General features: G+C 42.9%; 1 protein-coding gene across 1 annotated transcript in view; it reads right to left on the minus strand.

Moving 5' to 3' along the window:
• LOC126203195 (dynein axonemal intermediate chain 7-like) overlaps positions 1-26,034 on the minus strand; it is a 764,826-nt gene that overhangs the window by 54,868 nt on the left and 683,924 nt on the right. The window contains exons 10-12 of the mRNA XM_049937439.1: positions 21,130-21,286; positions 11,598-11,712; positions 7,665-7,826 (exon numbers count right to left, since the gene is read on the minus strand). Coding sequence (XP_049793396.1) covers positions 7,665-7,826; positions 11,598-11,712; positions 21,130-21,286 — 434 coding nt within the window. The remainder of the gene's footprint in view (positions 1-7,664; positions 7,827-11,597; positions 11,713-21,129; positions 21,287-26,034) is intronic.

Genomic DNA, 26,034 nt, shown 5'->3' on the forward strand with positions numbered 1-26,034 from the left:
AACTTATTGCAGGCACTTACTAAATATTATGAGGATAGTGTTCAAGTGACAACTGCCCATTACAATTTCTTTAGGTTGTTTAAGCAACAAGGACAGACATACCGTCAGTGGGTGACTGAAGTGCAAAGCCTTACTAGATAGTTTGGATTAAAATGTAACTGTGGCAAATACTACAGTGATACAATGGTTCCTGATGCCCTCATACGCACTGCAGCAGACTGCACAGATTCTTAAATAATGTCCACTCTTTCTTACAACAGGTTCTGCAGACTATCAGTGTTCGTCCAAAAGTACAGAAGACAATTTTGGAGGAGCACCTATTTGTCTGTAGGTAGCTGTGGCAAAAAGGCCTCACCACTGGCTTGCAAACAGTGGTACTGTCAGCCACAGTCAGACAGTGTTAATAAATATGGGTCGCAGCAGGCGCAAGGTGTGAACTCATAACTCATGCACGTTCACTGATCTTGGCCCTTGCATGAAGTGCCCTTCTTTTTTTTGTGGCAAATGAGGACATGTACAATGTACAAACTGTGTGCTTACAGAAACATAAAACACCTCCTTCTGCAACTTTAGGTCACAACATGTGTGTAGTGTGTTTTTGAAGCCCCAACAGTGTGGTAGCCATTCAGAAAAGGCTCCCTACTCATTTATAATGCTACAGGAAGACAAAAAACATTCTGTGTCTCTCACTATTGCTGAACAATTAGTCAATTGGCAACTTGACACTAGAGCTTCAGTGACTTTGCTCAGCCATTGCACTTATGAAGTGTTAGGGTAACACAAATTGTGCACATCATGCCATATGCTAACTGTGTATACCAGCCAAGACATTCCTGTCTTAGTATCTTAGGTACTTGTATCCTTCCCACAGCTTTCCAAAATTTGTCAAAGACAGTGACATTCACAGTGCTTTCCTATGAAAACAGTGCTAATATTTTCGGTCTAGACTCTTTTGATTTGTTTGGGCTAAGTATACAGGATTATGAACATCCTGTTTCTTACTTTGATCCTTGGGAGAGTGTAGTTAAGTTATGTGCAGAATTTCAGAATTTGTTGCCCATGTCAAAATGAAGGCCACTGCACAGTCACATTTTGTTTGAGCTCTCCCTGCCCATCACACTCTTTGAGAACAGGTGGCTCAGAAACTTAACAGTTTGCAAGACAGAGGGGTCATAGTGCTCACTATTGCCAGTCAGTGGGCATCCCCTCTTGTCATTCTGAGGAACCTATCGAGCAGATGCCAGTTGTGTGCCAATTTTAAGGAAATTGTGAAGCCCCAAACAGTCATTGGTGGTAATGCCTTGCTACATACTGGGTGCTGGTCGTTACTTTTCTAAGACTGATTTGTGTTGTTGTTGTTGTTGTGGTCTTCAGTCCTGAGACTGGTTTGATGCAGCTCTCCATGCTACTCTATCCTGTGCAAGCTTCTTCATTCCCAGTACCTACTGCAACCTACATCCTTCTGAATCTGCTTAGTGTATTCATCTCTTGGTCTCCCCCTACGATTTTTACCCTCCACACTGCCCTCAAATACTAAATTGGTGATCCCTTGATGCCTCAGAACATGTCCTACCAACTGATCCCTTCTTCTGGTCAAGTTGTGCCACAAACTCCTCTTCTCCCCAATCCTCTTCAGTACCTCCTCATTAGTTATGTGATCTACCCATCTAATCTTCAGCATTCTTCTGTAACACCACATTTCGAAAGCTTCTATTCTCTTCTTGTCCAAACTATTTACCGTCCATGTTTCACTTCCATACATGGCTACACTCCATACAAATACTTTCAGAAATGACTTCCTGACACTTAAATCTATACTCAATGTTAACAAATTTCTCTTCTTCAGAAATGCTTTCCTTGCCATTGCCAGTCTACATTTTATATCCTCTCTACTTTGACCATCATCAGTTATTTTGCTCCCCAAATAGCAAAACTCCTTTACTACTTTAAGTGTCTCATTTCCTAATCTAATACCCTCAACATCACCCGACTTAATTCGACTACATTCCATTATCCTCGTTTTGCTTTTGTTGATGTTCATCTTATATCCGTATATCTTATATATTTGTGTGGCACTCACAAATCCCTCTGGATTGATGGATCTTTGTATTAACACTCATCTAGGTCATTTCCAATTTTTGAGCTTGCCATTTGGCAGTGCTTCCACACCCGCCATATTTCAATGCTTTCTGGAGTAGCTCACTGCAAAAATTCTTTTTTGCTGAAATTGTCATCTCAGGACACACTCCAGAAGAACACATAAGCAATCTTCACACTCTGTTCCAAGTGTTGTCTGCAGCTGGTATTAAAAATAACAGAGACAAGTGTGTGTTTTTTCTGACTGAACTTGAGCACTTAGGACGTGTCATTAATAGTCAGGGTATTCACCCCTTGCAATCACATTTGCTTGTTATCTGTGACCTTCTGTCCCCAGGCATCTGTGGAAATTGCAGCCTTTGTTAGTGAAGCTCACATATTACATCCAGGTTATTCCTAATGCTGTTCAAATTGCAAGGGATTGCATCATTTGTGCATGAAAAATGTTTCTTGTGATCAATGCCTTGTTCATTTTGATCCACCCAAACCTATGATCTGGTGCGTGGATGCTTCCTCTTACAACATTGGTGCAGTTTTATTACATAAATTTGATTCTGTTGACAGACCGACTGCCTCTGCTTCAAAGTTATTGAGCAAAGTTCATTGTAATTATTCACAAATTGGAAAGGAGGCTCTCATAACTGTCAGTGATGTCATTAAGATTCACAGTTTCTTTTTGGCAGAAAATTTCATGTGGTGGCTAACCATAAATCTCTACAATCTTCACTTAGCACAGTGCAGAAGTTGCAACAGTGGACTCTTCTTTTGCCAAATTATCGATATGACATGTATCCGCCCCCCTATAATCATACTAATGCAAGTGCTCTTCTTTGCCTATCTGTTGGCCCAGATTTATCATTCAAGTCCTCTGCTTCTTGTTGCTGCACAAATGCACAAGACACAGATGTTTGCATAGCATTCAACTTAATCCATTGACTTACTAATATTTTTCCCTATATTTACCGTTTAAATTTATGAAAATCAACATATTTTGTCTTACACACTCTTATCAAAATTATAAATTTTTTGGTAGTAATTCCTTATAATTCTTACCTTACTGTTTATTTAAGTGATGAGGAGTGAAGATAATACTGTTTTAGAAGTTTTTGTTGGTGTTAGACAAGGGCTGTTCAGAAGTTTTTGTTGGTGTTAGACAAGGGCTGTTCAAAAAGTAGGTGACTTTTCAAATGGCACGGGCATATATTCAGTTATTGATCTTTTTTTTTTTTTTTGTTAAGTTGATACCTATGTACCGAACATATGTTCACAGTTTCAAGTGTACAGCATACTTCATTTCTTTTTGACAGATGGAAAGGTTAGATGTGTTTTAGTGTGCTCGGCAATTTTTGATTATTATACAAAAATGGAGCAAAAAATTTGCATCAAATTTTATGTGAAAAATGGAATTAAGTGCTTTAAAACACTTGAAACATTAACAGAGGCCTACAGTGAGTGTGCTCTAAGTAAAAAAAAATGTTTACAAGTGGTAGAAGCTCTTCCAGGATGGTTGAGAACATGCCAATGATGAACCTCACTCTGGATGCCCCAGCACTTCAACAACAGATGATAGCATTGAAGCTGTGAAGAAAATTGTTTTTGATAATCATCAAGCCTTCTTGGTTACCCAGGCTTGTTTACCCAGGCTGCCACCAATTCCACATCAAACGGTCCATTTCCTACAGCCTAGGGCTTCGTGGCAAACGAATCTGCTCCAGTCCGGAATCCCTGAACCATTACACCAACAGCCTGAAAACAGCTTTCGCATCCCGCAACTACCCTCCCGACCTGGTACAGAAGCAAATTACCAGAGCCACTTCCTCATCCCCTCAAACCCAGAACCTCCCACAGAAGAACCCCAAAACTGCCTCACTTTTGACAGGATACTTTCCGGGACTGGATCAGACTCTGAATGTGGCTCTCCAGCAGGGATACGACTTCCTCAAATCCTGCCCCGAAATGAGATCCATCCTTCACGAAATCCTCCCCACTCCACCAAGAGTGTCTTTCCACCATCCACCTAACCTTCGTAACCTCTTGGTTCATCCCTATGAAATCCCCAAACCACCTTCCCTACCCTCTGGCTCCTACCCTTGTAACTGCCCCTGGTGTAAACTCTGTCCCATGCACCCTCCCACCACTACCTACTCCAGTCCTGTAACCCGGAAGGTGTACACGATCAAAGGTGTAACAAAAGTGACATATGACCACATGTGTAATGGCCATTACGGAGTGCGTTATAAAGGTGAGAGGGAAAAAACATATGAGAAGGAAGTGGACTGACAATAGAGGGGAGCTAAATGAAGGAGATGCTAATGAAGGATAGAAAACGCAACCAACGGTTGCTTCATCAGGAAAGAGGGAAGGAGAGGGAAAGACGAAAGGATGTGGGTTTTAAGGGAGAGGGTAAGGAGTCATTCCAATCCTGGGAGCGAAAAGACTTATCTTAGGGGGAAAAAAGGACAGGTATGCATTTGCACAAACACACATATCCATCTGCACATACACAGACACAAGCAGACATTTGTAAAGGCAAAGAGTTTGGGCAGAGAGGAAGCAGTGAGTGGTAGAAAGGTGCACAGAAAAAAAAATGCTAGATGTCATAAGCAATCAGATTAAGTGCTTCATAAGACATAGAAAAAACAAAACACACACACACACACAGGCTCATTGTTGTTCCTGTGTACTATGGCCTGCGTGTGTCTGATGTGAGCAGTGATCTTTGCTGGCGCAGGTAGTGGGGATAGAGATGAGGTGTGGTGTAAAGAGGGGGAGGGATAGCAGGATAGTATTGGGGGTAAAATGCTAGTACTGCCTGTAGGAGTGTGCAGGGACATGGTGGGCACAGGATACTGGGCTCCTAGCTGCAGCATTGGGAGGCAAGTGCTGGCATGGAGGGGGCAAAGGGAAGAGGAGAGAAGTAAAAAAGATGTAGCAGGTGTGCTGTCAGGATAGAAGGCATGAGTAGGGCTGTGGTGGAAACAAGAAAAAGCATAGAGGCAGTTGGGGAAAAGGGGCTAGTGAAGATCGAGGCCAGAGGGTTACAGTAATGAGAGATAAGTTGCAGGGAGAGTTTTCACCTGTGAAATTCAGAAAAGTTATTGCTGGTGGGAACAATCCAAATGGCACATCCTGTGCCAAGAGACAGTTGGATCATCAGTTTGCTGAGCATGCCTAACACCACAATGTGCTCAATTTCAATGACTGCTTCACAGCCTGTGCCATCTAGATTCTTCCCAAGAACACCAGCTTTACTGAACTGCACAGATGGGAACTCTCTTCGTAACATATCCTTTGTTCCCATAACCTCCCTTTGGCCTCAATCTTTGCTAAACCCTGTTCTCCAATTACCTATCCCTTTCCCTGCTATAACTCAAGCCCCACTCATGCTTTCTATCCTGCCTGCACACCTGCATGGCCCTTTCTGCTTCTCTGCTACTCTCCTCTTCCCTTTTCTCTCATCCTCCTCACACACTTCCAGCACAACCTTCTGATCCTGCTCATCTGCAGCCCACAATCCTGTCTCCAATACATTCCTGCACCCTCCCATAAGCAGCACTAGCATCTTTTCCCAACCTGCTATATCTCTTCCTCCCCCAGCTCACACCCCTTCTTTACCCCCACTGTCCACCCCAGCAAATATTGCTACAAATCTCAGAAGAAGTTGCAGTTAGGCCTCATAGTCCAGAGACGACAGTGGCCATGAGTATGTAAATTATGCACTTATGAAAGTGTTTGTACTTTGTTTTGTCTACATCTGATGAAGAACTTATTCTGATAGCAAAATAGTATTCAGCGGTATTTTTTCAATGTGCACATTTGCCACTCAACATCTCATCTGCCACTCAATGTCTTGTCTATGTGGTGAGTAGCAATCTAACCTGTTTATATTGTTGTTATTCCATCCTGGATTTTCCATTGTTTGACATATGTGTAGTTTAAAAGTATTTACTTTTAAAATTAGTCTAATTTTAGGTTAGTGCGCTTTATCCAATGTTTCTGGAGGAAGTATATTCCACCTTGAAGTGTTATTCTGGATCTTCAGATGCCATTCTATGGTTCCTATATTCACCTCATGGGAGACAAAATATTATCCAGCCACAAATTTACTTACGTGGAGAAACAATATTAGAAATAAAAATAACCTCCCAGCAACACTTAATATTACCCTTGTGCAGAAAGGAGCTAAGTATGCAGCCAAAAAAATATTTCACTACTCCACTTGTGAATCTATGATGCTGGTAGACAATGAAAACAGTTTAAAAACAGATTAAAATCATTTCTGTTTTGTAATTATTTCTACTCCATTAATTAATCTCTGGATAGACAATGTTCATATGTAGTTGACTTCCATTGACTAAATTTTAGTGTAGATTAAGTTAAAAATCAATTTTTACTGTGATAATGTGTAACATCTGTAAGTTTACTCACATGTTCAGTATGACAGCAGGTTATCACAAATATGATCTATGGAACATAGGAATACTCAAATTAAGTTAATTGTAGCCAGAGGTAGCCAAATATGGTAAACTGGGTTAATATTATGACCTGTTGTAGTTCAAATCCTTCTGTTTTCCTTTTGTCAAAGCGCTTTTGTGATCAGGTCCCCTGCACTGATGATAGAAGAATTTTCTTTTGTTTCCAAGCCATTCCAAACATATTTTTTTATGTAGTCTGTTTATGCATCTAGTGCTGTATTCACCAGTTAAATAAACATTATAATCTGAAACGTAATAAATAAGAAAACCTTGCTTGCATCCCAGAAAAAGAATCATCACAACCTTTGTGACACATGAAATTGACTCTGGTCTTTTAGGTGCAGTGCCACCAGATGTCACCCACTCATCTGATTACCTTTTTTCTGTAGTGGACCCATTTATTACACAACAACCAACTGGTGCAACAAATAAACCGATCTCTTTTCAAAACATTGTGAACATTGAGAAATTTATTTTCACAAACATGTGTGACCAATATTCAAGTAATGCTTGTAAACTATTCAGAAACCTTTAATTTCTACATTCAGTACCATATTGTGCACTTTCCTGATATTTTCATCCTTTGTTGAAGTTTTGGGGTGTCTTTCACGTGGATCATCTTCAAGAGAAATATGATTACATTTAAATTTATCTGTCCATTAATCAACTGTTACAAATGAAGCAAACAGCCTTTTCATATTCTTTCACCAGCTTTGGTTAAATTTCTTTTGGTGATAAATCATCCAAAACAATGACTTTTATAATGGCATATTAGTTAAGTTCACAGTTAAAGAAAAATATGTGCAGCATAACTACTTTTAAAAGCCACATAAAAAAACTAATGTGTATATCAAGTTGATGTTAGTACTGTATGCCACATGTATAAATGTATTAAAAGCAAAGTTTAATTGATAGCAACACCATCTTCTACTGCCATAATATTATTTACTTGTCATATGCAAGTAGTTATCTGAGACAGTACACCAATTTACACAACTGAAACGTGAAAGTACCTCATCATTGTTGGAAATTGCCTCTATGTCATAAAATAAACATATACTGCATGTTATTTCATAAAACCACATTTCTAACCTTTATATGAAACTCCACAATGACAACTGTAGCTGTTATGCTCAATATTATTCCCCCATTCTTGAGGTCAGGTTTCATTTCCCAAGACTGGTATGGGAGATTAAAATAACGATAAGCAGCAAGGCCTATTGGACCAAACCTCCCAAGCCTAAATGTTATAACCTGAAACAGATATGAAACATGTGCATCATTAAACAGTCTATGTTAATCACAGGCTAGGCAAGAACCAAGTGGAGCTAAAAATAAAACTGATAATATTTTATCAAACAGTAATTAAATTTAATTGGATGTGACAGACCTTCACCATGTTACAGTTTCAAGTGACTGTAGACTCATAGGACGCAGGCTAAAAATAAATACAAACCTGGGAAAAATAGACTCATCAGGCAAGATGGCAGAAATACAAATTATGATTATACAGTTATTTATTTGAGAATAGGGAGGTATAAGAGATCAAATTAGGCAATATGTTCAGCACCTTACAAAATGAAGATTAAATATAGCAGGAAAATTCTGGTCAAAAGTAAATAATTTAGACATAAAGGGAACCACTCACCAAGTAGCAGAGATGTTGGTCATTGACGAGCACACACAAAAGAGAAGGAAAGTTTGCTTGCTTTTGGAGTGACTCGTTTCTCAAACGAGAGTACTAATACATGTCTAAAAGACACACACACACAGGATGGGGCAAGATTTATGTTGGGTAGTGTGGGTAGATGGAGAGACAGGTGGGAGAAAGGAAGAGGGTTTGGGGTGTGTAGCTAGTGGCTTGGAGGGAGGCAGTCAATTCGCTGGCTAGGAATGTGGGAGGGGGGAGGGAGGGATGGCAAGTGCACAGGCTAGGTATGATGATGTGAGGACATGAATTGGGAGGGAGTGATAGGACAGAGGAAAGGGTAGCTGGTGGGTGGAGGGTATGAGAAAAGTGAGCTAAAGGAAACTGAGGCCAACAGGGTTATGGGAGTGAAGCAGTGTTGCAAGGAGAACTCCCATTTGCATAGTTCTGAAATGCTGGCGATTGGGTGAAGGATCCAGATGGTCCAGGTTGTGAAGCAATCACTGAAATCAAGCATGTTGTGCTCAGCTGCATGTTGTGTCACACGGTATGCAACTTTATTCTTTCCTCAGTTTGGTGATGGCAATTCATTCTTGTGGATAGACAGTTCATTGTCATACCAACAAAAAAGTTGTGCAGTGATTGCAGCAGATGTAGTATAATGCATAGTTGCTTTAACTGGTGGCACCTTCCTGCACCAAACGTTTTCTGGGCTATCTACAGAAAACGTTCCTAGCCTCCCAAAACCCCAAACCGTTATTCCGGTTAAGGTTCACTGATGATATCTTGATAGTATGGCCAAGACACCCTATTCTCATTCCTCCACAACTTCAAAAACCTTCTCTCCCACACCTCAAATCCAGTTCAAAAACAAATTTTCTGTGCCATTTCCTCACACACCTCTATACTCTAAGCATCCTCAAGAATCAGCTACAAAGATGTGTCCCTCTAGTAACCCATTATCATCATTGATTGGAGCAACTGAACCACACCTTTTGCCAGGGCTTTCATGATTTATCTTCTTGCCCAAAAATACTTCCAACCGCTCCTAAAGTGATGTTCTGTTATCCACCCAACCTGAACAGCATCCTTGTCCATCTCTATGCCACTCCCCCTCTCAATCCCTTGCTCCAGGGAGCATATCTCCGGGGAAGACCATGTGCAAGACCTGCCCAATCCACCCATCCAGCACTACCTTCTCCAGTCCCGTCTCAGGTTTATCCTACCCCATCAGAGGCAGGGCCACCTGTGAAAGCAGCCATGTCAGATACCTAGTCTGCTGCAATCACTGCCAGCTTTTGATGTTGATATGACAGCCACCAGTCTGTCCACCATAATGAATCGCCACTGCCCAACTGTGGTCATGCTCGATTTCAGTGGCTGCTTCACAACCCAGGCCACCTGGATGCTCTCCCCAACCCTCCCCCCACCCAGCCCACCACCACCAGATTTTCTGAAGTATGCAGATGGGAGTTATCTTTGGAACACATCCTTCACTCCCATAATCCTCCTGGCCTCACAGTCTGCATTAACCTTCTGTTCCCAAACCCTCCACGCAGCAGTTTCCCTTCCTTTGGCTTATCATCCCCCCCCCCCCTCCCAAATTATATTGTATGTCACTACCCATCAGCTCTGACACCCATGCATCACATGCCTAGCTTGTGTAGCTGCCACCTCCCCCCCCCCCCCCCCCCCATTCCTAGCTGGCAAACCGGCTGCCTTCCTCCAGGCTGCTAGCTACCAACACCAACCCCTTATCCTGTCTCCCACCTCTCTCTCCATCTACTCACCCTACCCAAACCTCTAGCCCACCCCCATCCACCAGCCAAACTGCAATCACAGTATTGTGCTTTGGGTCAGCACTGTGAAGGGGCACAATGTGTGTGTGCATGGTATGCAAAGGTAATCACTATCCTACAGTATCAGTTCTCAATAAGCTATGATACGAATCAAAAATTTGTGTGAAGATTTCAGAATTTCAAATCTCATGCTAATTGTTATCTTGAGGCACGCATTTTAAAATCTACTTAAATCTAAGTTCTTCACTGTAGTTGAATGTGTGCCAATTTACTGTATTACTCATATCTGTAAACAATCCAAACTGTTTGTTTCTATATTTTAGAATGAATTGGGGACTGGGATGGAGGGTTGAAGAAAATGGATGGTGATTGGGAGACTGATTATGTAACACCCGTACCATTCTTTGTAAACAGAAAATTTCTGTTATTTTCATTGATTCGATTTTCTATAAATATGTTGCCAGTATTCATTATTAAATTATTGATAATATTGTCACTAGCTTTTGTATAAATCTTTTTCTCATTAATGTTTGCCTGTTTCATAACATGATAACAGCATCTTCAATGCTAACACTTTTACAAAGACAAAACATTTCTTTCAAATGTGTTGTTTTTAATGTTTAACCTGAAGAATTTGTAACACTGCTGACCACTATACTAACATCTGATGGACAACAGAAGCATTGTAACATATATAAGGTAACAAACATCTGTTTAAAAATGCATCTACTAATATATTCCACCCATTTACATTCACTGGAGGTGCGGTATTTAAGTACCAGTAGGAGTACAAATTAATAGGGTGACTGCACTACAAACTGCAATCGCTTGAGGAAAATAGAAAAAAGTCCTTCACACTGACTTCTAAACATGAAAGTACAAAAGGAAATTGGAAATCATAGTGTGTAAATGAAATACATTTATTTGCCACATACTAAAATTAAAGATGTTGATACAGCATGGACAAGTTTTGCACCAAGAAGAGCAATGAAACTAAACATATTGAATATATTACACAAGGAGACTACTTTCTCAGAAAGTACAAGGTAGTACTAAATGTAGTTCAGTAAATGAAGCCTGAGAGAGTCGAGTAACACAGCAGAGTTGTGTCATAAGCATGATCATGTTAACTCCAAAGAGGTAGAAGTATTTTAGTATCAAAGGTGTCATTGTCTAAGCAGTTGGGCAGCTAACAGAGATTCTCATGCAGGCAGCAAGGGAGTAATTGCTAAGGGCTCTGAAATATATCTTTAGAGAATCACTAAAGCCAGTAGTAAGGTCTATGTCATGAACTTAGTTCACCTTGTATTCCTCTACTGTTGTTTAGGGTGTGATGATACCTCCATCAACTGGGTTTTCCATTAGCTCCTTGTCTAAATTCATGTCCAGAGGTACTGAAGAAATCAAAGTAGGAGTGAAGGGAATATGTAGTGAACTGGCACAGATAGCAGCAGATAAGAAAAATTATTCATAATCCAAAATAAATCAGTGCTCACCTTCAGCAACGTGATTTCACACATAACTTGTCAAACATGTGCCAGGGACCTACACAATATTATACAGTTATTATTATTGTACCTGCTTATCTTCATTAAACTTCGTGTCATGACAGTCTTCAGTTGACCAGAAACCTTTCTCACCATCCCACCTGACCACAGTTGGTGGTTCAAACCAAAGAACATTATCAGGTAGCCTGCAACATTGATAGAATTATATGGATTTCACCAACTGAATTAAACAATAGTCAACAAAGAATCAGAGACAGGAAAGATAAGGTTGTAAGAGAAATTATGTCACTAAACAAAGGATAAGGTGATCCTGTAAGTATGTGTGCCACCTTGGATTCTGGACTCCTTGTGGGCCAGTGTTCTGTTTTAATTACTGCTGGCACAGCAGTGTCCTTGTATCACATGTTCAAGTGCAGTAAGCATATATTTATCATTGTGCAGTCTTTTCTGGTTTGTGCACTGCCACAGTCACACTGTAGTTGCGTGTAGCAGCTCATATTAACCGAAAAATATCACATGAGACAATTGGCCATGATCAGTGGTGGAGTCCAGAATTTGTAATTTGAGAGTGCTAAAGTTTTATAGGTGTTTAGTGCTCCAGATGCCTAAACTGTAGTTGTTTAGTGCTGCAGCTACCTAAGTACTGCATGACAACAGCAACAAAACGTGGTATGTGTGGTCATGGTGCTATTTAGGTATGGGCAACTTGTGTATCTGGACAGGGCAACAAAATTACTGGGGCAGCAAACTTTTGGCATCAAAAAATTATTTTTTAAGTATAAATGTAATGTGCATTGCATCAACACTCAGGTGTTCAACAATTTATTGCCAAAGTGTTGACAAATATTTCTATCTGTCATTGAATTTGTATTTTATTGATAGTCCATTTGTATAAAATCTCCTGTGTACAAGCCTACAGGCTATGGTATGAGATAGCTCTCCACCTAATAATGTAGCCTATGAGATCTTCATTGTTATGATGGCACCATACACATCACATCATTCCATGTGGTTCTCAAGTTAAAATTAAGGTATGTAGTTCAGAATTTGGAATCAGTTCTGTGGTGTCACCGCCAGACACCACACTTGCTAGGTGGTAGCCTTTAAATCGGCCGCGGTCCATTTGTATACGTCGGACCCGCGTGTCGCCACTGTCAGTGATCGCAGACCGAGCGCCACTACACGGCAGGTCTAGAGAGACATACTAGCACTCGTCCCAGTTGTACAGCCGATGTTCGTTGCAGTGGTTCACTGACAAATCACGCTCTCATTTGCCGAGACGATAGTTAGCATAGCCTTCAGCTACGTCATTTGCTACGACCTAGCAAGCCGCCATTACCAGTTATATTGAACTTATTATACTTTTGTATCATCAAGAACGATGTACTCCAATTATGGATTAAAGTTAAGTATTACATCATCTACGTACTTTATTTGCAATTCTCAAGACATTGTCCTGTTCCAGACCTCACGCCAGTCTGCGTGTAATTAAACGCGTGCATTTCGGCCTCCTCTAGCAACACGGTGTTGGCTCTTCTGCCAACACTTCATATGGCGACGAGGATGGGATGTTCGTATTGCCCTAATTTACTTGTGTCATGGCTTCGCCACAATCTCCAGATGTACTGTCCGAATTTTATCGCTTGCAGAATCAGCAGATGCAGGCATTATTGGATGCCCTTGGACAGCTCGTCCAGGGTCAACGTGCAATGCAAACCAATGCGGCAGCCACCGCTCCACCGCTACCGCAGCCACAACATGCAGTTGCACCACCTTTTCGTCCTTTTGATGCGGCACTGGAAAGCTGGATGGAGTGGTCCCGCCAATTTGGATTCCATCTCGCCGCCTACAGAATTCAAGGTAACGAGCAGCAGCCTTTCTTATTGTCCTGTGTAGGCGTCCACACGTACCGAGTGATAGTGAAATTGTTTCCCCAACACGACGTAGCAACTCTGTCCTACGACGAAATTTTGTCTTCATTAGATGCATATTTCGAAGAATCAGTCAATGTAGTTGAAAAAAGGTATACTTTCTTTCGTACCAAACATACAGCTGGTCAGACTAATTGGAAGTGGGTTGCAACTTTGCAAGGCCTTACTAGGGATTGTGCTTTTGAGTGTGAATGTGGACTCCCTTATTCAGATACTATGGTGCGTGATGCCATTGCACAGAACGTTGCTGATGTTCGTATCAGGGAACAGATTTTGAAACTAGTCAATCCTTCCCTTCAATAAGTGATGGACATATTGGATCGGCAAGACACACTTGACTTTGCTCAGGAATCATTTGAAACTTCGCCAGCCGTGTGTCACATTAACGGGCCCACCGGGTGCGCTGCACGGAACAGTAAACAGCCCTCGCGCCCGTCCGCGCAGCTGCCGCCAAGCCCTCCACTACGTTTGCCACGGCAGCAAGCAAATGCAGTGAAGTCATGCCCGCAGTGTGCTACTAGACATTCGCGTGAGAATTGCCCGTCACGCCAAGCTATTTGCTTTTTCTGTAGTAAAAAAGGACATGTTCAGAGTGTTTGCCAGAAAAAGCTCAGATCGGACACTCCAACCATTCCAGGCCCTTTGCTTCGCGCCGGAATCGAACCAATAATACTCAGGCTTGTGAACCTTCGCCCATGGACATTCATGCAGTTCATTCCACTCCGCCCAGTGCCACTCTCTCTAACAGTGACTGTGTTCGTCCCACAAAAAGTGTGCGTCGACGTCGCCGGAAATCACGTCAATTAGCAAGTGATTCTGTACTAGTGTCTGTTCACGTTGCACGAGACAGTCACTCTTGTCGTCAGCAGGACAATAAACTTTTTGTAGATTTGGACTTTCATGGCAAGGTCATACCATTCCAGCTCGATACCGGAGCTGCAGTTTCATTGATCAATAAAGACACGTACATACAACTGGGCACACCTCCCTTGCGTGCCGCAAATGTTCAGTTAAATAGTTATTCTGGTCAGAATATCCCTGTGTTAGGACAGTGCAGCCTTCTTGCAAAATATAAGGGACAAACAAAACTTGTGTCATTTTACATACTTTGTTCTGCTTCTGCAGTGAACTTGTTTGGTTTAGATTTATTTCGGTTGTTTAACTTGTCTATAGTCAATCGGGTCCTATCAGTGAACCAGACTGTGCCTTCAGCCAGTGTTTCTCGTCTATGTGCAGAATTTGCTGACTTTTTGCACCGGGCCTTGGTTGCGCTAAGAACTATGAAGTACATTTGGAACTGAAAGTAAACGCGCAACCAAAATTTTTCCGAGCGCGCAATGTTTCCCACGCATTGCGTGATGAGGTCGCAAGAACGTTACACGATTTGGAATCACAAGGTGTGATTGAACGTGTGCAGGATTCTCTCTGGGCATCACCCTTAGTAATTTTGCCAAAATCTTTCGGAAAATTGAGACTTTGTATGGACTTCAAGGCAACGGTGAATCCACAACTAGTGATTGCAACTTATCCCTTACCCCGCCCGGAAGATTTTTTTGACAAACTGTGCCCGGGTAAATATTTTTCGAAGTTGGACCTAGCAGATGCGTACTTGCAAATACCAGTGGACGACAAATCCCAGCGCGTCTTGGTGGTTAACACGCATCTTGGTTTGTACCGATTCAAAAGACTGCCATTCGGGTGTGCATCCGCCCCTGCATTGTTTCAGCAATATCTGCAAACTGTTTGTGCGTCGGTATCTACTGCAGCAAACTATCTGGACGATATTGTGATCTCCGGAAAGACAGAAGAAGAACATTTAGCCAATCTCAGAACATTATTTCAGGTCTTGCGACAAAATGGTCTTCGCTTGCGGAAGGACAAATGTGTGTTTTTTGCTCGTGACTTACCCTATCTGGGACATGTAATCAATGCCCAAGGCATACATCCCAGTCCAGAGCACCTCCGTGCCATACAAGACTTGCCATCGCCGCAGAATTTGAAGCAGCTATGGAGTGTGTTGGGAAAAATTAATTATTACCACAAATATGCTCCCCATGCCTCTTCCATTTCAGCTCCACTTCATCGCTTACGCCGTAAAGGTGTTCCGTTCGTCTGGACGACGGAATGCGAACGCGCCTTTCGCCAGTTGACATCGGCGTTGCTTTCCACTACTTGCCTTACGCCATTCGATCCCCAGAAACCCGTTTTGTTGAGGGTAGATGCATCGGATTTCGGGATCGGTGCTGTGTTGCGCAAAAAGATGGATCGCATGATCGCCCTATTGCCTTTGCGTCCAAATTGCTCTCGTCTGCGCAAAGACATTATTCACAGATTGAGAAAGAAACTTTGGCTCTCGTGTTTGGTGTTACTAAGTTTCATGATTTTTTGTATGGTCGTCACTTTACCATCGTCACAGACCACAAACCTTTGATGTCGCTTTTTCATCCGAACAAGCCTGTACCCCCACGTACCGTGCAGAAATTCATTCACTGGTCTATTTTCCTCTCGCAGTACCGCTACGATATCTTGTATCGGTCCACTGCTAAGCACGGAAACGCCGATGCGTTGTCCCGTTTGCCTGTTGCTGAGGATAGAGCATTCGATTCTTCCGAACTTGCTTGCATGTTCATTGATGCGGAAACCGATGATGTGGTCGAATTGTTTCCGATTGATTTTCGTCGTGTCGCTACAGCCACAGCTGCTGACCCTGTCCTTGCTACCGTTTTGCGTTTTTTTGCTACGCAATGGCCGTTGTCAAAGTCACGGATCGAGGATCCGTTGGTTCGCCGATTTTTTGCACACAAGGAGAGACTTTTTGTTCGACGTGGTGTTTTGCTGTTACGTTCTGATAATGATCAGTCCAGGGTCGTGGTCCCACGTTCGTTACAGTCCTCTGTCTTACGGCTTCTCCACCAAGGTCATTGGGGTATAGTGCGAACGAAACAACTTGCTCGTCAGCACTGTACTTGGTTCGGAATCGATGCTGCAATTACGAATATGTGCTCTTCTTGTATGGCGTGTGCCGAACAACAATCCGCACCACCGCGGAAATTCTTTGCATGGCCGAAAGCCACTTCCCCTCGGCAACGCCTGCACATCGATTTTGCTGGTCCATTCTGGAATGCTCGATGGTTGGTTGTGGTCGATTCCTTCAGTAATTTTCCTTTTGTTGTACGGATGTCTTCTCCGACGTCGTCTGCCACCATCCAAGCGTTATCCGCTATCTTTTGCATTGAAGGTCTTCCACAGACTATTGTTTCCGACAATGGCCCACAATTCATGTCCGCGGAATTTCAGTCATTCTGCAAGGCCAATGGTATTAAACATCTGACATCCGCGCCGTTTTCGCCTCACTCAAACAGTGCCGCTGAACGATTGGTCCGGACTTTCAAGTCACAGATGTTGAAGCTGAAAGAGTTGCATTCTCGGGAGGACGCGTTATTGCTCTTCTTGTCTTCGTATCGCTCTCAGCCCCGGGATGGTCGCTTGCCGGCTGAGTTGCTCCACGGTCGTCCTCATCGAACCTTGATGTCTTTGTTACATCCACCACATCAGGTTCCTGTGCAGCGGCAGCCACCTGCTTTTGCTCCAGGTGACGTTGTATACTATCACCACTATCGCGGTTCCCGGCGTAGGCTCGCAGGGCGCATTCTTCGCTGCCTCGGCCGCGCTATGTATATGGTTTTGGGGGCCTCTGGTGAGGTGCGTCGGCATCTCAACCAGCTGCACCTCTGTCATCGCACGGGTTCTGCCGCTCCCCGTCTGCTTTCAGCGACGGTGCCGTCATGTCAGCGCCCTGGGGACCCATCTACTGGCTCGCCTCATCCCCAGGTGTTACCGACAATGCCTTCCATTTTTCCCCATGGCGACGCGCCGCCGCCACCGCCGGTCCTCCCGCTGGCGCCGCCTGCAGTGGACGCGCCGCTGCAGCCGCCGGGCGCCTCCCTGGGTCACGCGCCGCTGATCGCTTCCCGTGACCAGCTGTCCTCCGACATGGAACTCTTGCCCGCTCCGGACCAGATGTCGTCTTCGCCCGTCGGTCAACCCGGAGGTCGACCCTTCGGCCCCTCCTGTCTCTCTAAGGGCGCATACACTGCATGTTGGCATGCACCCTGGACTAGGTTTTCAGGCGTTTCCTAGCTCCCCTCGGACCGAATGGCCGGGTGCGGGTGGCACAGACTCGCCTGTTGTTAGGCTCCCCACCTCGTCGCATACGTCAACATGGGGTCCTCCCCACGGCGGGCGGAAGCCTTATAACACAACCATACGCCGATTTGCGGGGGAGGAATGTGGTGTCACCACCAGACACCACACTTGCTAGGTGGTAGCCTTTAAATCGGCCGCAGTCCATTAGTATACGTCGGACCCGCGTGTCGCCACTGTCAGTGATTGCAGACCGAGCGCCACCACACGGCAGGTCTAGAGAGACGTACTAGCACTCGTCACAGTTGTACAGCCGACGTTCGTAGCAGTGGTTCACTGACAAATCACGCTCTCATTTGCCGAGACGATAGTTAGCATAGCCTTTAGCTATGTCATTTGCTACGACCTAGCAAGCCGCCATTACCAGTTATATTGAACTTATTATACTTTTGTATCATCAAGAGCGATGTACTCCAATTATGGATTAAAGTTAAGTATTACATCATCTACGTACTTTATTTACAATTCTCAAGACATTGTCCTGTTCCAGACCTCATGCCAGTCTGCGTGTAATTAAACGCGTGCATTTCGGCCTCCTCTAGCAACACGGTGTTGGCTCTTCTGCCAACACTTCAAGTTCAACATTCTTCAGTTGCTCAGAATCAGAAAAGGAAATGTCAGATTAAACACAAGAGATTCTTTGATGAGTCATTTGACTCAGAAGAGCCCCAGTGCCCTGAAGAAGAAAGAGGATCAGACTTTTTTGATATCTGGAGAAGAACGAAAAAGTCATATTCTAAGATAATACAAACTCCTCAAGATGTGTTACAGAAGAGAGTTAATGTCTACAGAATATATAACTTAATGTTTTAATTTCTCTCAAATATCACTGAACTAGAAGGTGCTCAGATTTATGATGCTGCAAATAAACTTAGCGCCATTTATAATTTTGACATAGAGAACAACTTTGGTGAAGAATGTATACATTTTAAAAACTATCTGACATCTGAAGAAAGTAGATGGTGACAAGTTGTCCTCTCTTCTGTTTCTCTGCAGAATGTTGTTTAAAAAAATGGCAATATCTATCCAAATGTGTACAAAGCACTCAACATTTATAACTCTTCTCCAGGGCAACAAACTGTTCCCCTGAAAGGTCCTTTTCTTTTTTAAAATTGATTAAGAACTACCTACAGGCATTGAGAACAACTGGTGAATCTCATAGTACTAGCCTCAGAATCAGGCATGACAGTCAGTCTGGATCTTGAGGAAGTGAAATATGAATTCACAAATACAAAAGTGAGAAGGAAGTTAAAACTAAGTTTACTAAATCCTGGAAAAGTTCAAGTAAGTGGTATTGTATCGTATACTTTAGACTGACTAAATTTCACATTTAACTGAAGTCATTTTGGTGTACAGTATTAAACTGTAGTGATTTTATTTTTGTTCTTACCATACATTGTGCCCAAATATACTGTTTCGGTAGTAATTTTTCAGCAATGGGGACTACTGAATTGTAGTAGTATTTTATTATTTTTGAATATTTAACTTACATATGTGCTTTGTGTTACATCTTATTTAAATACTTCAATAAAGTTTAAAACTAAAGTTAATGATTATGCAGTTTTATCATTGGTATTCCACAAATAAATAGCAATATTTAAGTTTAGGAAGGGGGATGTAAAATAAATTATTGCACAGGGGTGTCACATACTAAAAATATGGCCCTGGCACAGAAAGCTAATGCTTACAAAAGATTTTATGTCTGATGATGCTGAGCTCACTTTGATATAGCTTCAAAGACATCATTTAGGAGAGCATCAAGGGAGCTGTCAAATACTGTCAAGTAATGGTTTGGGTAAAAGATGACAACTGTTTTCCTGCTACCTTCAAATCTCCAAAATATAGTATTCTTCAAAGACGTGTATCTCAAGGATATTGCACTGGCAGTAGAACAGGGAGTGAACTGGACCAACCAGCTAATCTTCAGTGCAGCACTATAGCTTAAGGCAAGTGCTCACATTTATATGTAGCTGTTGCACCCCTCCTCACTGTTTAAGCAAAAGCTGGAAGACAATGCAATGCGTAGCTACTGCTGTGTAGCTGAGCATTTGTGTGTCCATATTTGCATTTGAGTTCACCTGTATATAAAAACTAGAAGAAAAGTGGAAAATCAAATATTATGATCTTTTAATTGCAGCTATACTCAATCCATTTTTCATCAGCAGGTGACTAGTTGCCTGTACCCTGTTTTTATATGGTCTCCACACTGGATTTTTCATTTGTTATAATATGTTAACTGTTCCACTGTAACTCTGTAGGAGAACTGATATTACAGGGTGTGGACAAAAATACCATAAACATAACACATTACCATGCCGAAAATGAGGCAGGAAAACTGTCAGCATTCAAAGCAGTTTCCAGTCATATCAGAAAAGCCCTGTATGGTTGTCAAGGGAATATTGTACCATTCTTCCAGCAAAATGATGGCAAGTTCTGGTAATGATGATAGAGTGGTTAGCTATCATGCATCTTTCTCTCCAAAATAGACCGCAAAGGCTCAATAGTACTGAGATCTGGTGACTGTGGTGGCCAACAAAGATGCAGCAGTTCATCCTGCCACTCATGAAATGAGTCCTGGATGATGCAAGGTGTGTGAACAGTGGTCCTGTTATCTTGGAACATAGCATTACCATTGGGGAACATACATTGTACCATGAGATAGACTTGATCAGTCAAAATGGTCACATAATTCTCAACAGGATAACCATGTGCAGGATAACCATGTGGTCCATGAAATACCATGATATGGCTGCCTAAATTATCCCAAAATCCCCACTGTATTTCACTCTTGGGATGTAAATTTAGTCAAAAGTTCAAAACAAGACTTATCTGAACAGTCTCCTGTTGTGAGCATTTGCACCACTGATGAGTTGAATTCCAGTTTGCCCTGCATTTCCTTGTTTATGAAGCTCACTTTATGTTGTTATGGTACTGACAGAGTTTGCAAGTGTGACATTAGGTTCTGCTGTGATTTTTGCATCTGTCATCCTCTTTTTTTATCATAGTTCCTTTCAATGACTGTCCATCACAATACTCAGTACACACTTTCACCTACATTGTGACTTAGCAAATTATGTTTTTCTGCCTTGCTTGCATGTAGTGTAAATCTTTGATATGGTGCCTTTTGAAATACCAGCCACTTCAACTCCCTTGGTTAAGAAGTACCCACTATTGAACACCAATAATTTGCCCATGTTTGATTTCACTTAACTCCAATGTAATTCACTCAAAACCATACAGAACCATGTTCTGATCATGACTGAGACTCACAATGTATTGAAGACATTGTGGTTCAAGATCAAATACAACAGCACACTCTGCAGGCTTCATTAGCATCTCCCTTTATGTTCAAGTGTGCATTTGTTGCAGCGTTTTCAAACTTTTGTCCAACCCCTGTACATGTGATACTGAATAGACAAATAAAGCTTTCTCTAGTCATAACTGAAAATGGACAGCTCCACATCTTACTCTATACTTATGAGAGCAAGTTCATTCAACTCTTGCTCTTGCTTTCTGAGCTCAGCTTCAATATCTTCTGGAAGTCGCTTCTGCCCTGGTTCTGGTGGTGGTGGTGGTTGGTACCTAGCCCAAAAGTCCACTGGTTGTAGCTGTGCTGGTAAGGGCACTGTGAGAATATTTAAAACAATGTTAGCTCATAACATGACAATTAAGACTGTTAAGATCTGATTATATTTGAAATAAAGCAACATTGTTATTACAAAAGATGCTGTCCACTCAAAAGTTCTCTATGTTATTCATAAATATAACAGAAATCATTAAATGAGTAGGAAGTAATAAACTACACAGACAAAAAAATAATTTCTATGCTTCAAATTACTTGCTAGTAGTAGACATACACTGGAACAACAGACGACAAACACAGCAGGAAAACATCAGACCAATTGACAATGAAATGTTAACAAAAGACAAGATTTGAAAACTGGGAATTGCAGTGGCAAAGAAGGAAGCTGACATGTCATAACAAATTTATACATTATTCAGTCATTCTCTCACTCAATTGGGAGACCGCTTGCCAAAGAAAGGCAAAGGTTCTGTGTGGGAGTTCTGGTACAGCACACTGTTTTCATTTGCCAGGAAGTTTCATATCAGCACACAGTCCATTGCAGAGAAGATAATCATGTTCAACATGGTAAGACAATTATATATCACAAAGAAAAAAAACATGAATCATAATAAACCAGATAACATATAAGATACAACTTTAAGTAGATAGAAAAATACACTAGACACTCTGCAAGCAGGCAGCATATTGAAGTGAAAAGCACAAAACCACATGAATCTAAAAGAAAAAAAAAGAAAATGCTGTATGCACTGCAGTCAAATAACACTCTGAATAGTACTCAGCCATTGGAGGGCTCCTCTGGAGACATTGTGGATGCCTTCAGTTCCTTCTCCTTTGAAATCATAAATTACACAGTTTATAATATGATCCATAATTTGAAGTCCACCATGCTCACAGAAAGGGTCACCTGCAAGATACCAGTTTATCATTAAGCTTTCATGGCAACCCGTTCCAGTATTTATTCTGTTTAATCTTGTCCGGAGTCTTCTTGGAAGGTCAAAACCAGAAACTTATATGCTTACATAGGGAATCCATTCTGTGTGATGTTTCTTCACCAGTGTTTCTGCTAGTCCCTTTCTTCCTCAAAAACTTCTAGTCTATGGATGGTTTTCCAGAGATGCATCCTCAACTTCAGTTGATTGATTGTGTGGAAATGATGATGAACAGGGAGATCACATTTGTTTGATATCTTCTTCCATTCCTTTTTTATTGGAGAGTGAAAATACATTCTGGAAACAATCCCCTCTAGGCTGTGGATAATCCATTTCTATGCAATATTCTTTCTTTCAAGAGAGCTAGCCCAACAGTGTATGCACAGAACTTCTGTGAAGTTTGAAATGCAGATTATACTTAATGATGAAAATAAAGCTGTGAGAGCATGTTGTGAGATGTGCTTGGATGGATCTGTTGGTAGATTATTTGCATATGAAAGACAAAGCTCCCAGGTCTGTGTCCTGGTCCAACATACAGCTTTAACCTGCTAGGAAGTTTAAAAATTAGTTATACCTTTTAGGAACTGCAAACTGTTCACATCTTTGTCAGAACATTATGAATATGCTGCATATCCTCAATTCATTATAAGGCAGCATAATTTTGGAATTAGTAAAAACAACTGCTCAGTATACAGAGGTGACATAAAACACATGAACAATAATTAGCACGCAGTACTTCAGTTTGTAACTTGTGTTGTGCCACAGAGCACACAGACACAACATTAATATTATCCCTGCACTGTGGTCTGACTAAGGTGGGGGTTGTGGTAGTGAAGTGGGTTAAATGAACAAGAAAAGGGTGATAGTAAGAAATGGATTAAGGTAAGAGATAGGTAAGAATTGGAAAAAGCAGAGACAGCCGGATATTGAGAACCTAGGTAAACTTGTGTATCCATCTCCCAACTGCCAAACTGCCACTCTTATATCACTGCATGGAACGAGCTAATACTTCTACTTGTGCCATGTGAAACTTTCTTTTGTGCTGTGTTGTTGTACTGTTGTCCTGCTTTCTCTCCTTGTCCTTGATCTTGCTCCTCAGTTCCCTTTGCTCCTTTCTTACCATAACAACTTCTTTATTTACTGCACTAACACCATCCAATACAAATTCTCACAACAGTGAAGCCATTGTACCAGGACAGAGTAGTTATGTATGTGTGGCGACTATCGACTCTACGAGTGATATATCTCTGCCATAGCAGGCTCTCTGACCCATGCGGACCTATTGTGCGCCGCCATATTGCTTTCCATTCTGTTTTGTTATGCCGACTGTATAAGACATTGTAAATATTCACGCATAATAAAGTTGTATTAATGTATGTTGGTGTGTTACTTAATGATCGCCGCCGCTCCGCGTATCAGGAATAACCACATTGGTGACCCCGATCTGTTTTAGTTCAATTCGCGAGTGCTATTAACAGTGATTTGTATTGTGCTACGAACAATGTTTCAACAACCATTCAGTCCCTGTGATCTGACTTCTCAGACGAAGTTTTTCAAAGTGGAAAATGAACCCATACCAGAAATCACACTGCAGTTTCAGTGCCAAAGTGAACTCCGCTGTCAATACGTGGCCCCAAGATAACCTCAATGGTTCCCACTTGGCCGCCGCAGCACGTTCCTGCGCCTATGGCTGCCCCTCATGACCGTTGGACTGCATTCTGCTTTTTGACGCCCCAGCACTGCCAACGCCTGCCGTTCTTGCTCATCTGCTGCACCCACACATGATGCCTGCTCTACAGCCGCAGACTACACAACTCTCCACGGACATCTTACAACCGCTCAGGTATGATGCAGACGCGCCTCCCGCGCCATCCTGGCTCCTGTTCATCTTCCACACGTTTTCCCGATGGTTTCGTCCGTCTCTGCCGCGTCAGTTTCAACTGCGCCCGTTACACTCCTGCAGTCATTGTTACCAGCTCCCACATGCCTACCGCCCGCTCCCGCAGCAGCACCGACTGCCCCATCCTCGCCGGTCCACAATGTTTCATCAACTTCCACACCAGGTTCTTTCGCTTGTCAAACACCGGTCGCGTGCTCACTAGTCCGAACTGCACCAGTTTCCATGGTACTGGAGAGTCTTCCGCACCCAACCATGCCCCTACCAGCCGGGGCCCCAGCAACTATACCTGCCTACACTATGCAACTGAACTCACATGTCAAGACTGAATTCTCTTCTTGCACTCCTGCTGCTTGTAAATCGTGTGGTTTTGTCCCTAATAACCAGATTAGTACAGCTACTGTGTGCCAGTCTCCTAGTGCCTACAATCCCAATTTGGCACCACTCTACACTGCTACACCATCTGCACCTCCAAGTAGTGTGTTTGCTGCACCGACCATTCCTCAGTACCTCGTGCCTAGCAGATTCCCAAAACTGCCAGCCCTACAAACAGAGAACCCTAAGACATGGTTTGCATTAGTGGATAAAATGTTGGACGTCCTAGATGACAGAGCCCAATTTGTGTGCCTTCTTAGTCACCTGCACGATCACACGGATCTTATTAGTGACCTGCTGCTTTCGCCTCCCGTGCAGAATAAGTATGTATTTGCTAAAGCTTGTATCGTTGAATGCTTATCCTGTCCTCCTGCTGAGCCGATCCAATGCATTATCCATGAGGAACACATCGATGACCGTACCCTGTCATAGCTGTGGCGCCACTTACGCGCCCTTGTGGACACAGAATTTCTACCAGACGTCGCACTTTGGACAATTTGGCTACTTAAACTTCCTTCTGAGCTACAACTGCAGCTATTGTCCCATGTGTCTGAGCCCCCCAAAGCATGCCTGCTCATTGCCGACTGTGCCTATAGCATCATTCAACACTGGTGCCTCCAGCATTTGAGTCCGGCATCCGCCGCGCCCACGCATTATGCAGTAACAGAAGCCAAGCCTACCCGCGGCAAGACACGCACCTCGCTGTCAGCGTAAGCAACGGCCCTGCCACTCCACGGTCACCCGACTGCACTACCTACTTTTACGTTGCCGCCCCAAAGGTCATCGGAGACAGCTGAGCGAGCACCTGAGTACACTCTGGCTGCGCAGCTGGCCGCTTCACCTTCCAGCCAAGCCATGCTCCTGCACCGCAAGCTGGCTCTCCTTATTGCTGGTTCCACGCTAACTTTGGTGATGTGGCTCGCAGCCGCAAACCCCCATGCACTTTCCCAAATGCTTACGGTGGGCACGTCTAGGAGCCATGTCCCACCACGCTGCCTCACGGCGCCTACCGGCATCCGCCGCCTGCTGCACTGTCATCTGCTTCACGCCTATTTGTTGAGGACACCAACACCGAACTTCATTTTCTAGTGGACTCTGGAGCCGACATTATTGTTATCCCGCCCTCCCTCACCCCTAACATAGATCCCTTATCTGCACCGCCACTGATAGCTGCTAACAATTCCCCAATTCTGGTGCTAGGTTCCTCACATCTCCTGCTTAAATTTGCCCCAGATCAGGTTTTCCCCTGGACATTTTAGGTCGCGGAAGTTGATGCGCCTGTACTGGGCCTCGATTTTCTTCATCACTATACCCTCTCCCCTAATCTGCAAGCCGGCTGTCCGACTCACGTCTCCGGTTCGAGTGTTCCTGGTGCGTCACAACATTCCCCCCCTCAGCTTGAAGTTTCTACTGACTGTTCACACTCTGCCCTTTCAGAGTGTATGTCACTTGCTGCAAACCTTTCTTCTGCTCTCTCAGCTTTCTTGCGCAAGCATTCAGACATCGATGCGTTGCACACTCAGAATGTTGACCTGCGTGTTCGCATTGATGAAGTCTATGCAAAACTGTTGCAGACACAACAGCAG

Source organism: Schistocerca nitens, chromosome 9, assembly GCF_023898315.1.
Source record: "Schistocerca nitens isolate TAMUIC-IGC-003100 chromosome 9, iqSchNite1.1, whole genome shotgun sequence".
Taxonomy (NCBI): Eukaryota; Metazoa; Arthropoda; class Insecta; order Orthoptera; family Acrididae; genus Schistocerca; species Schistocerca nitens.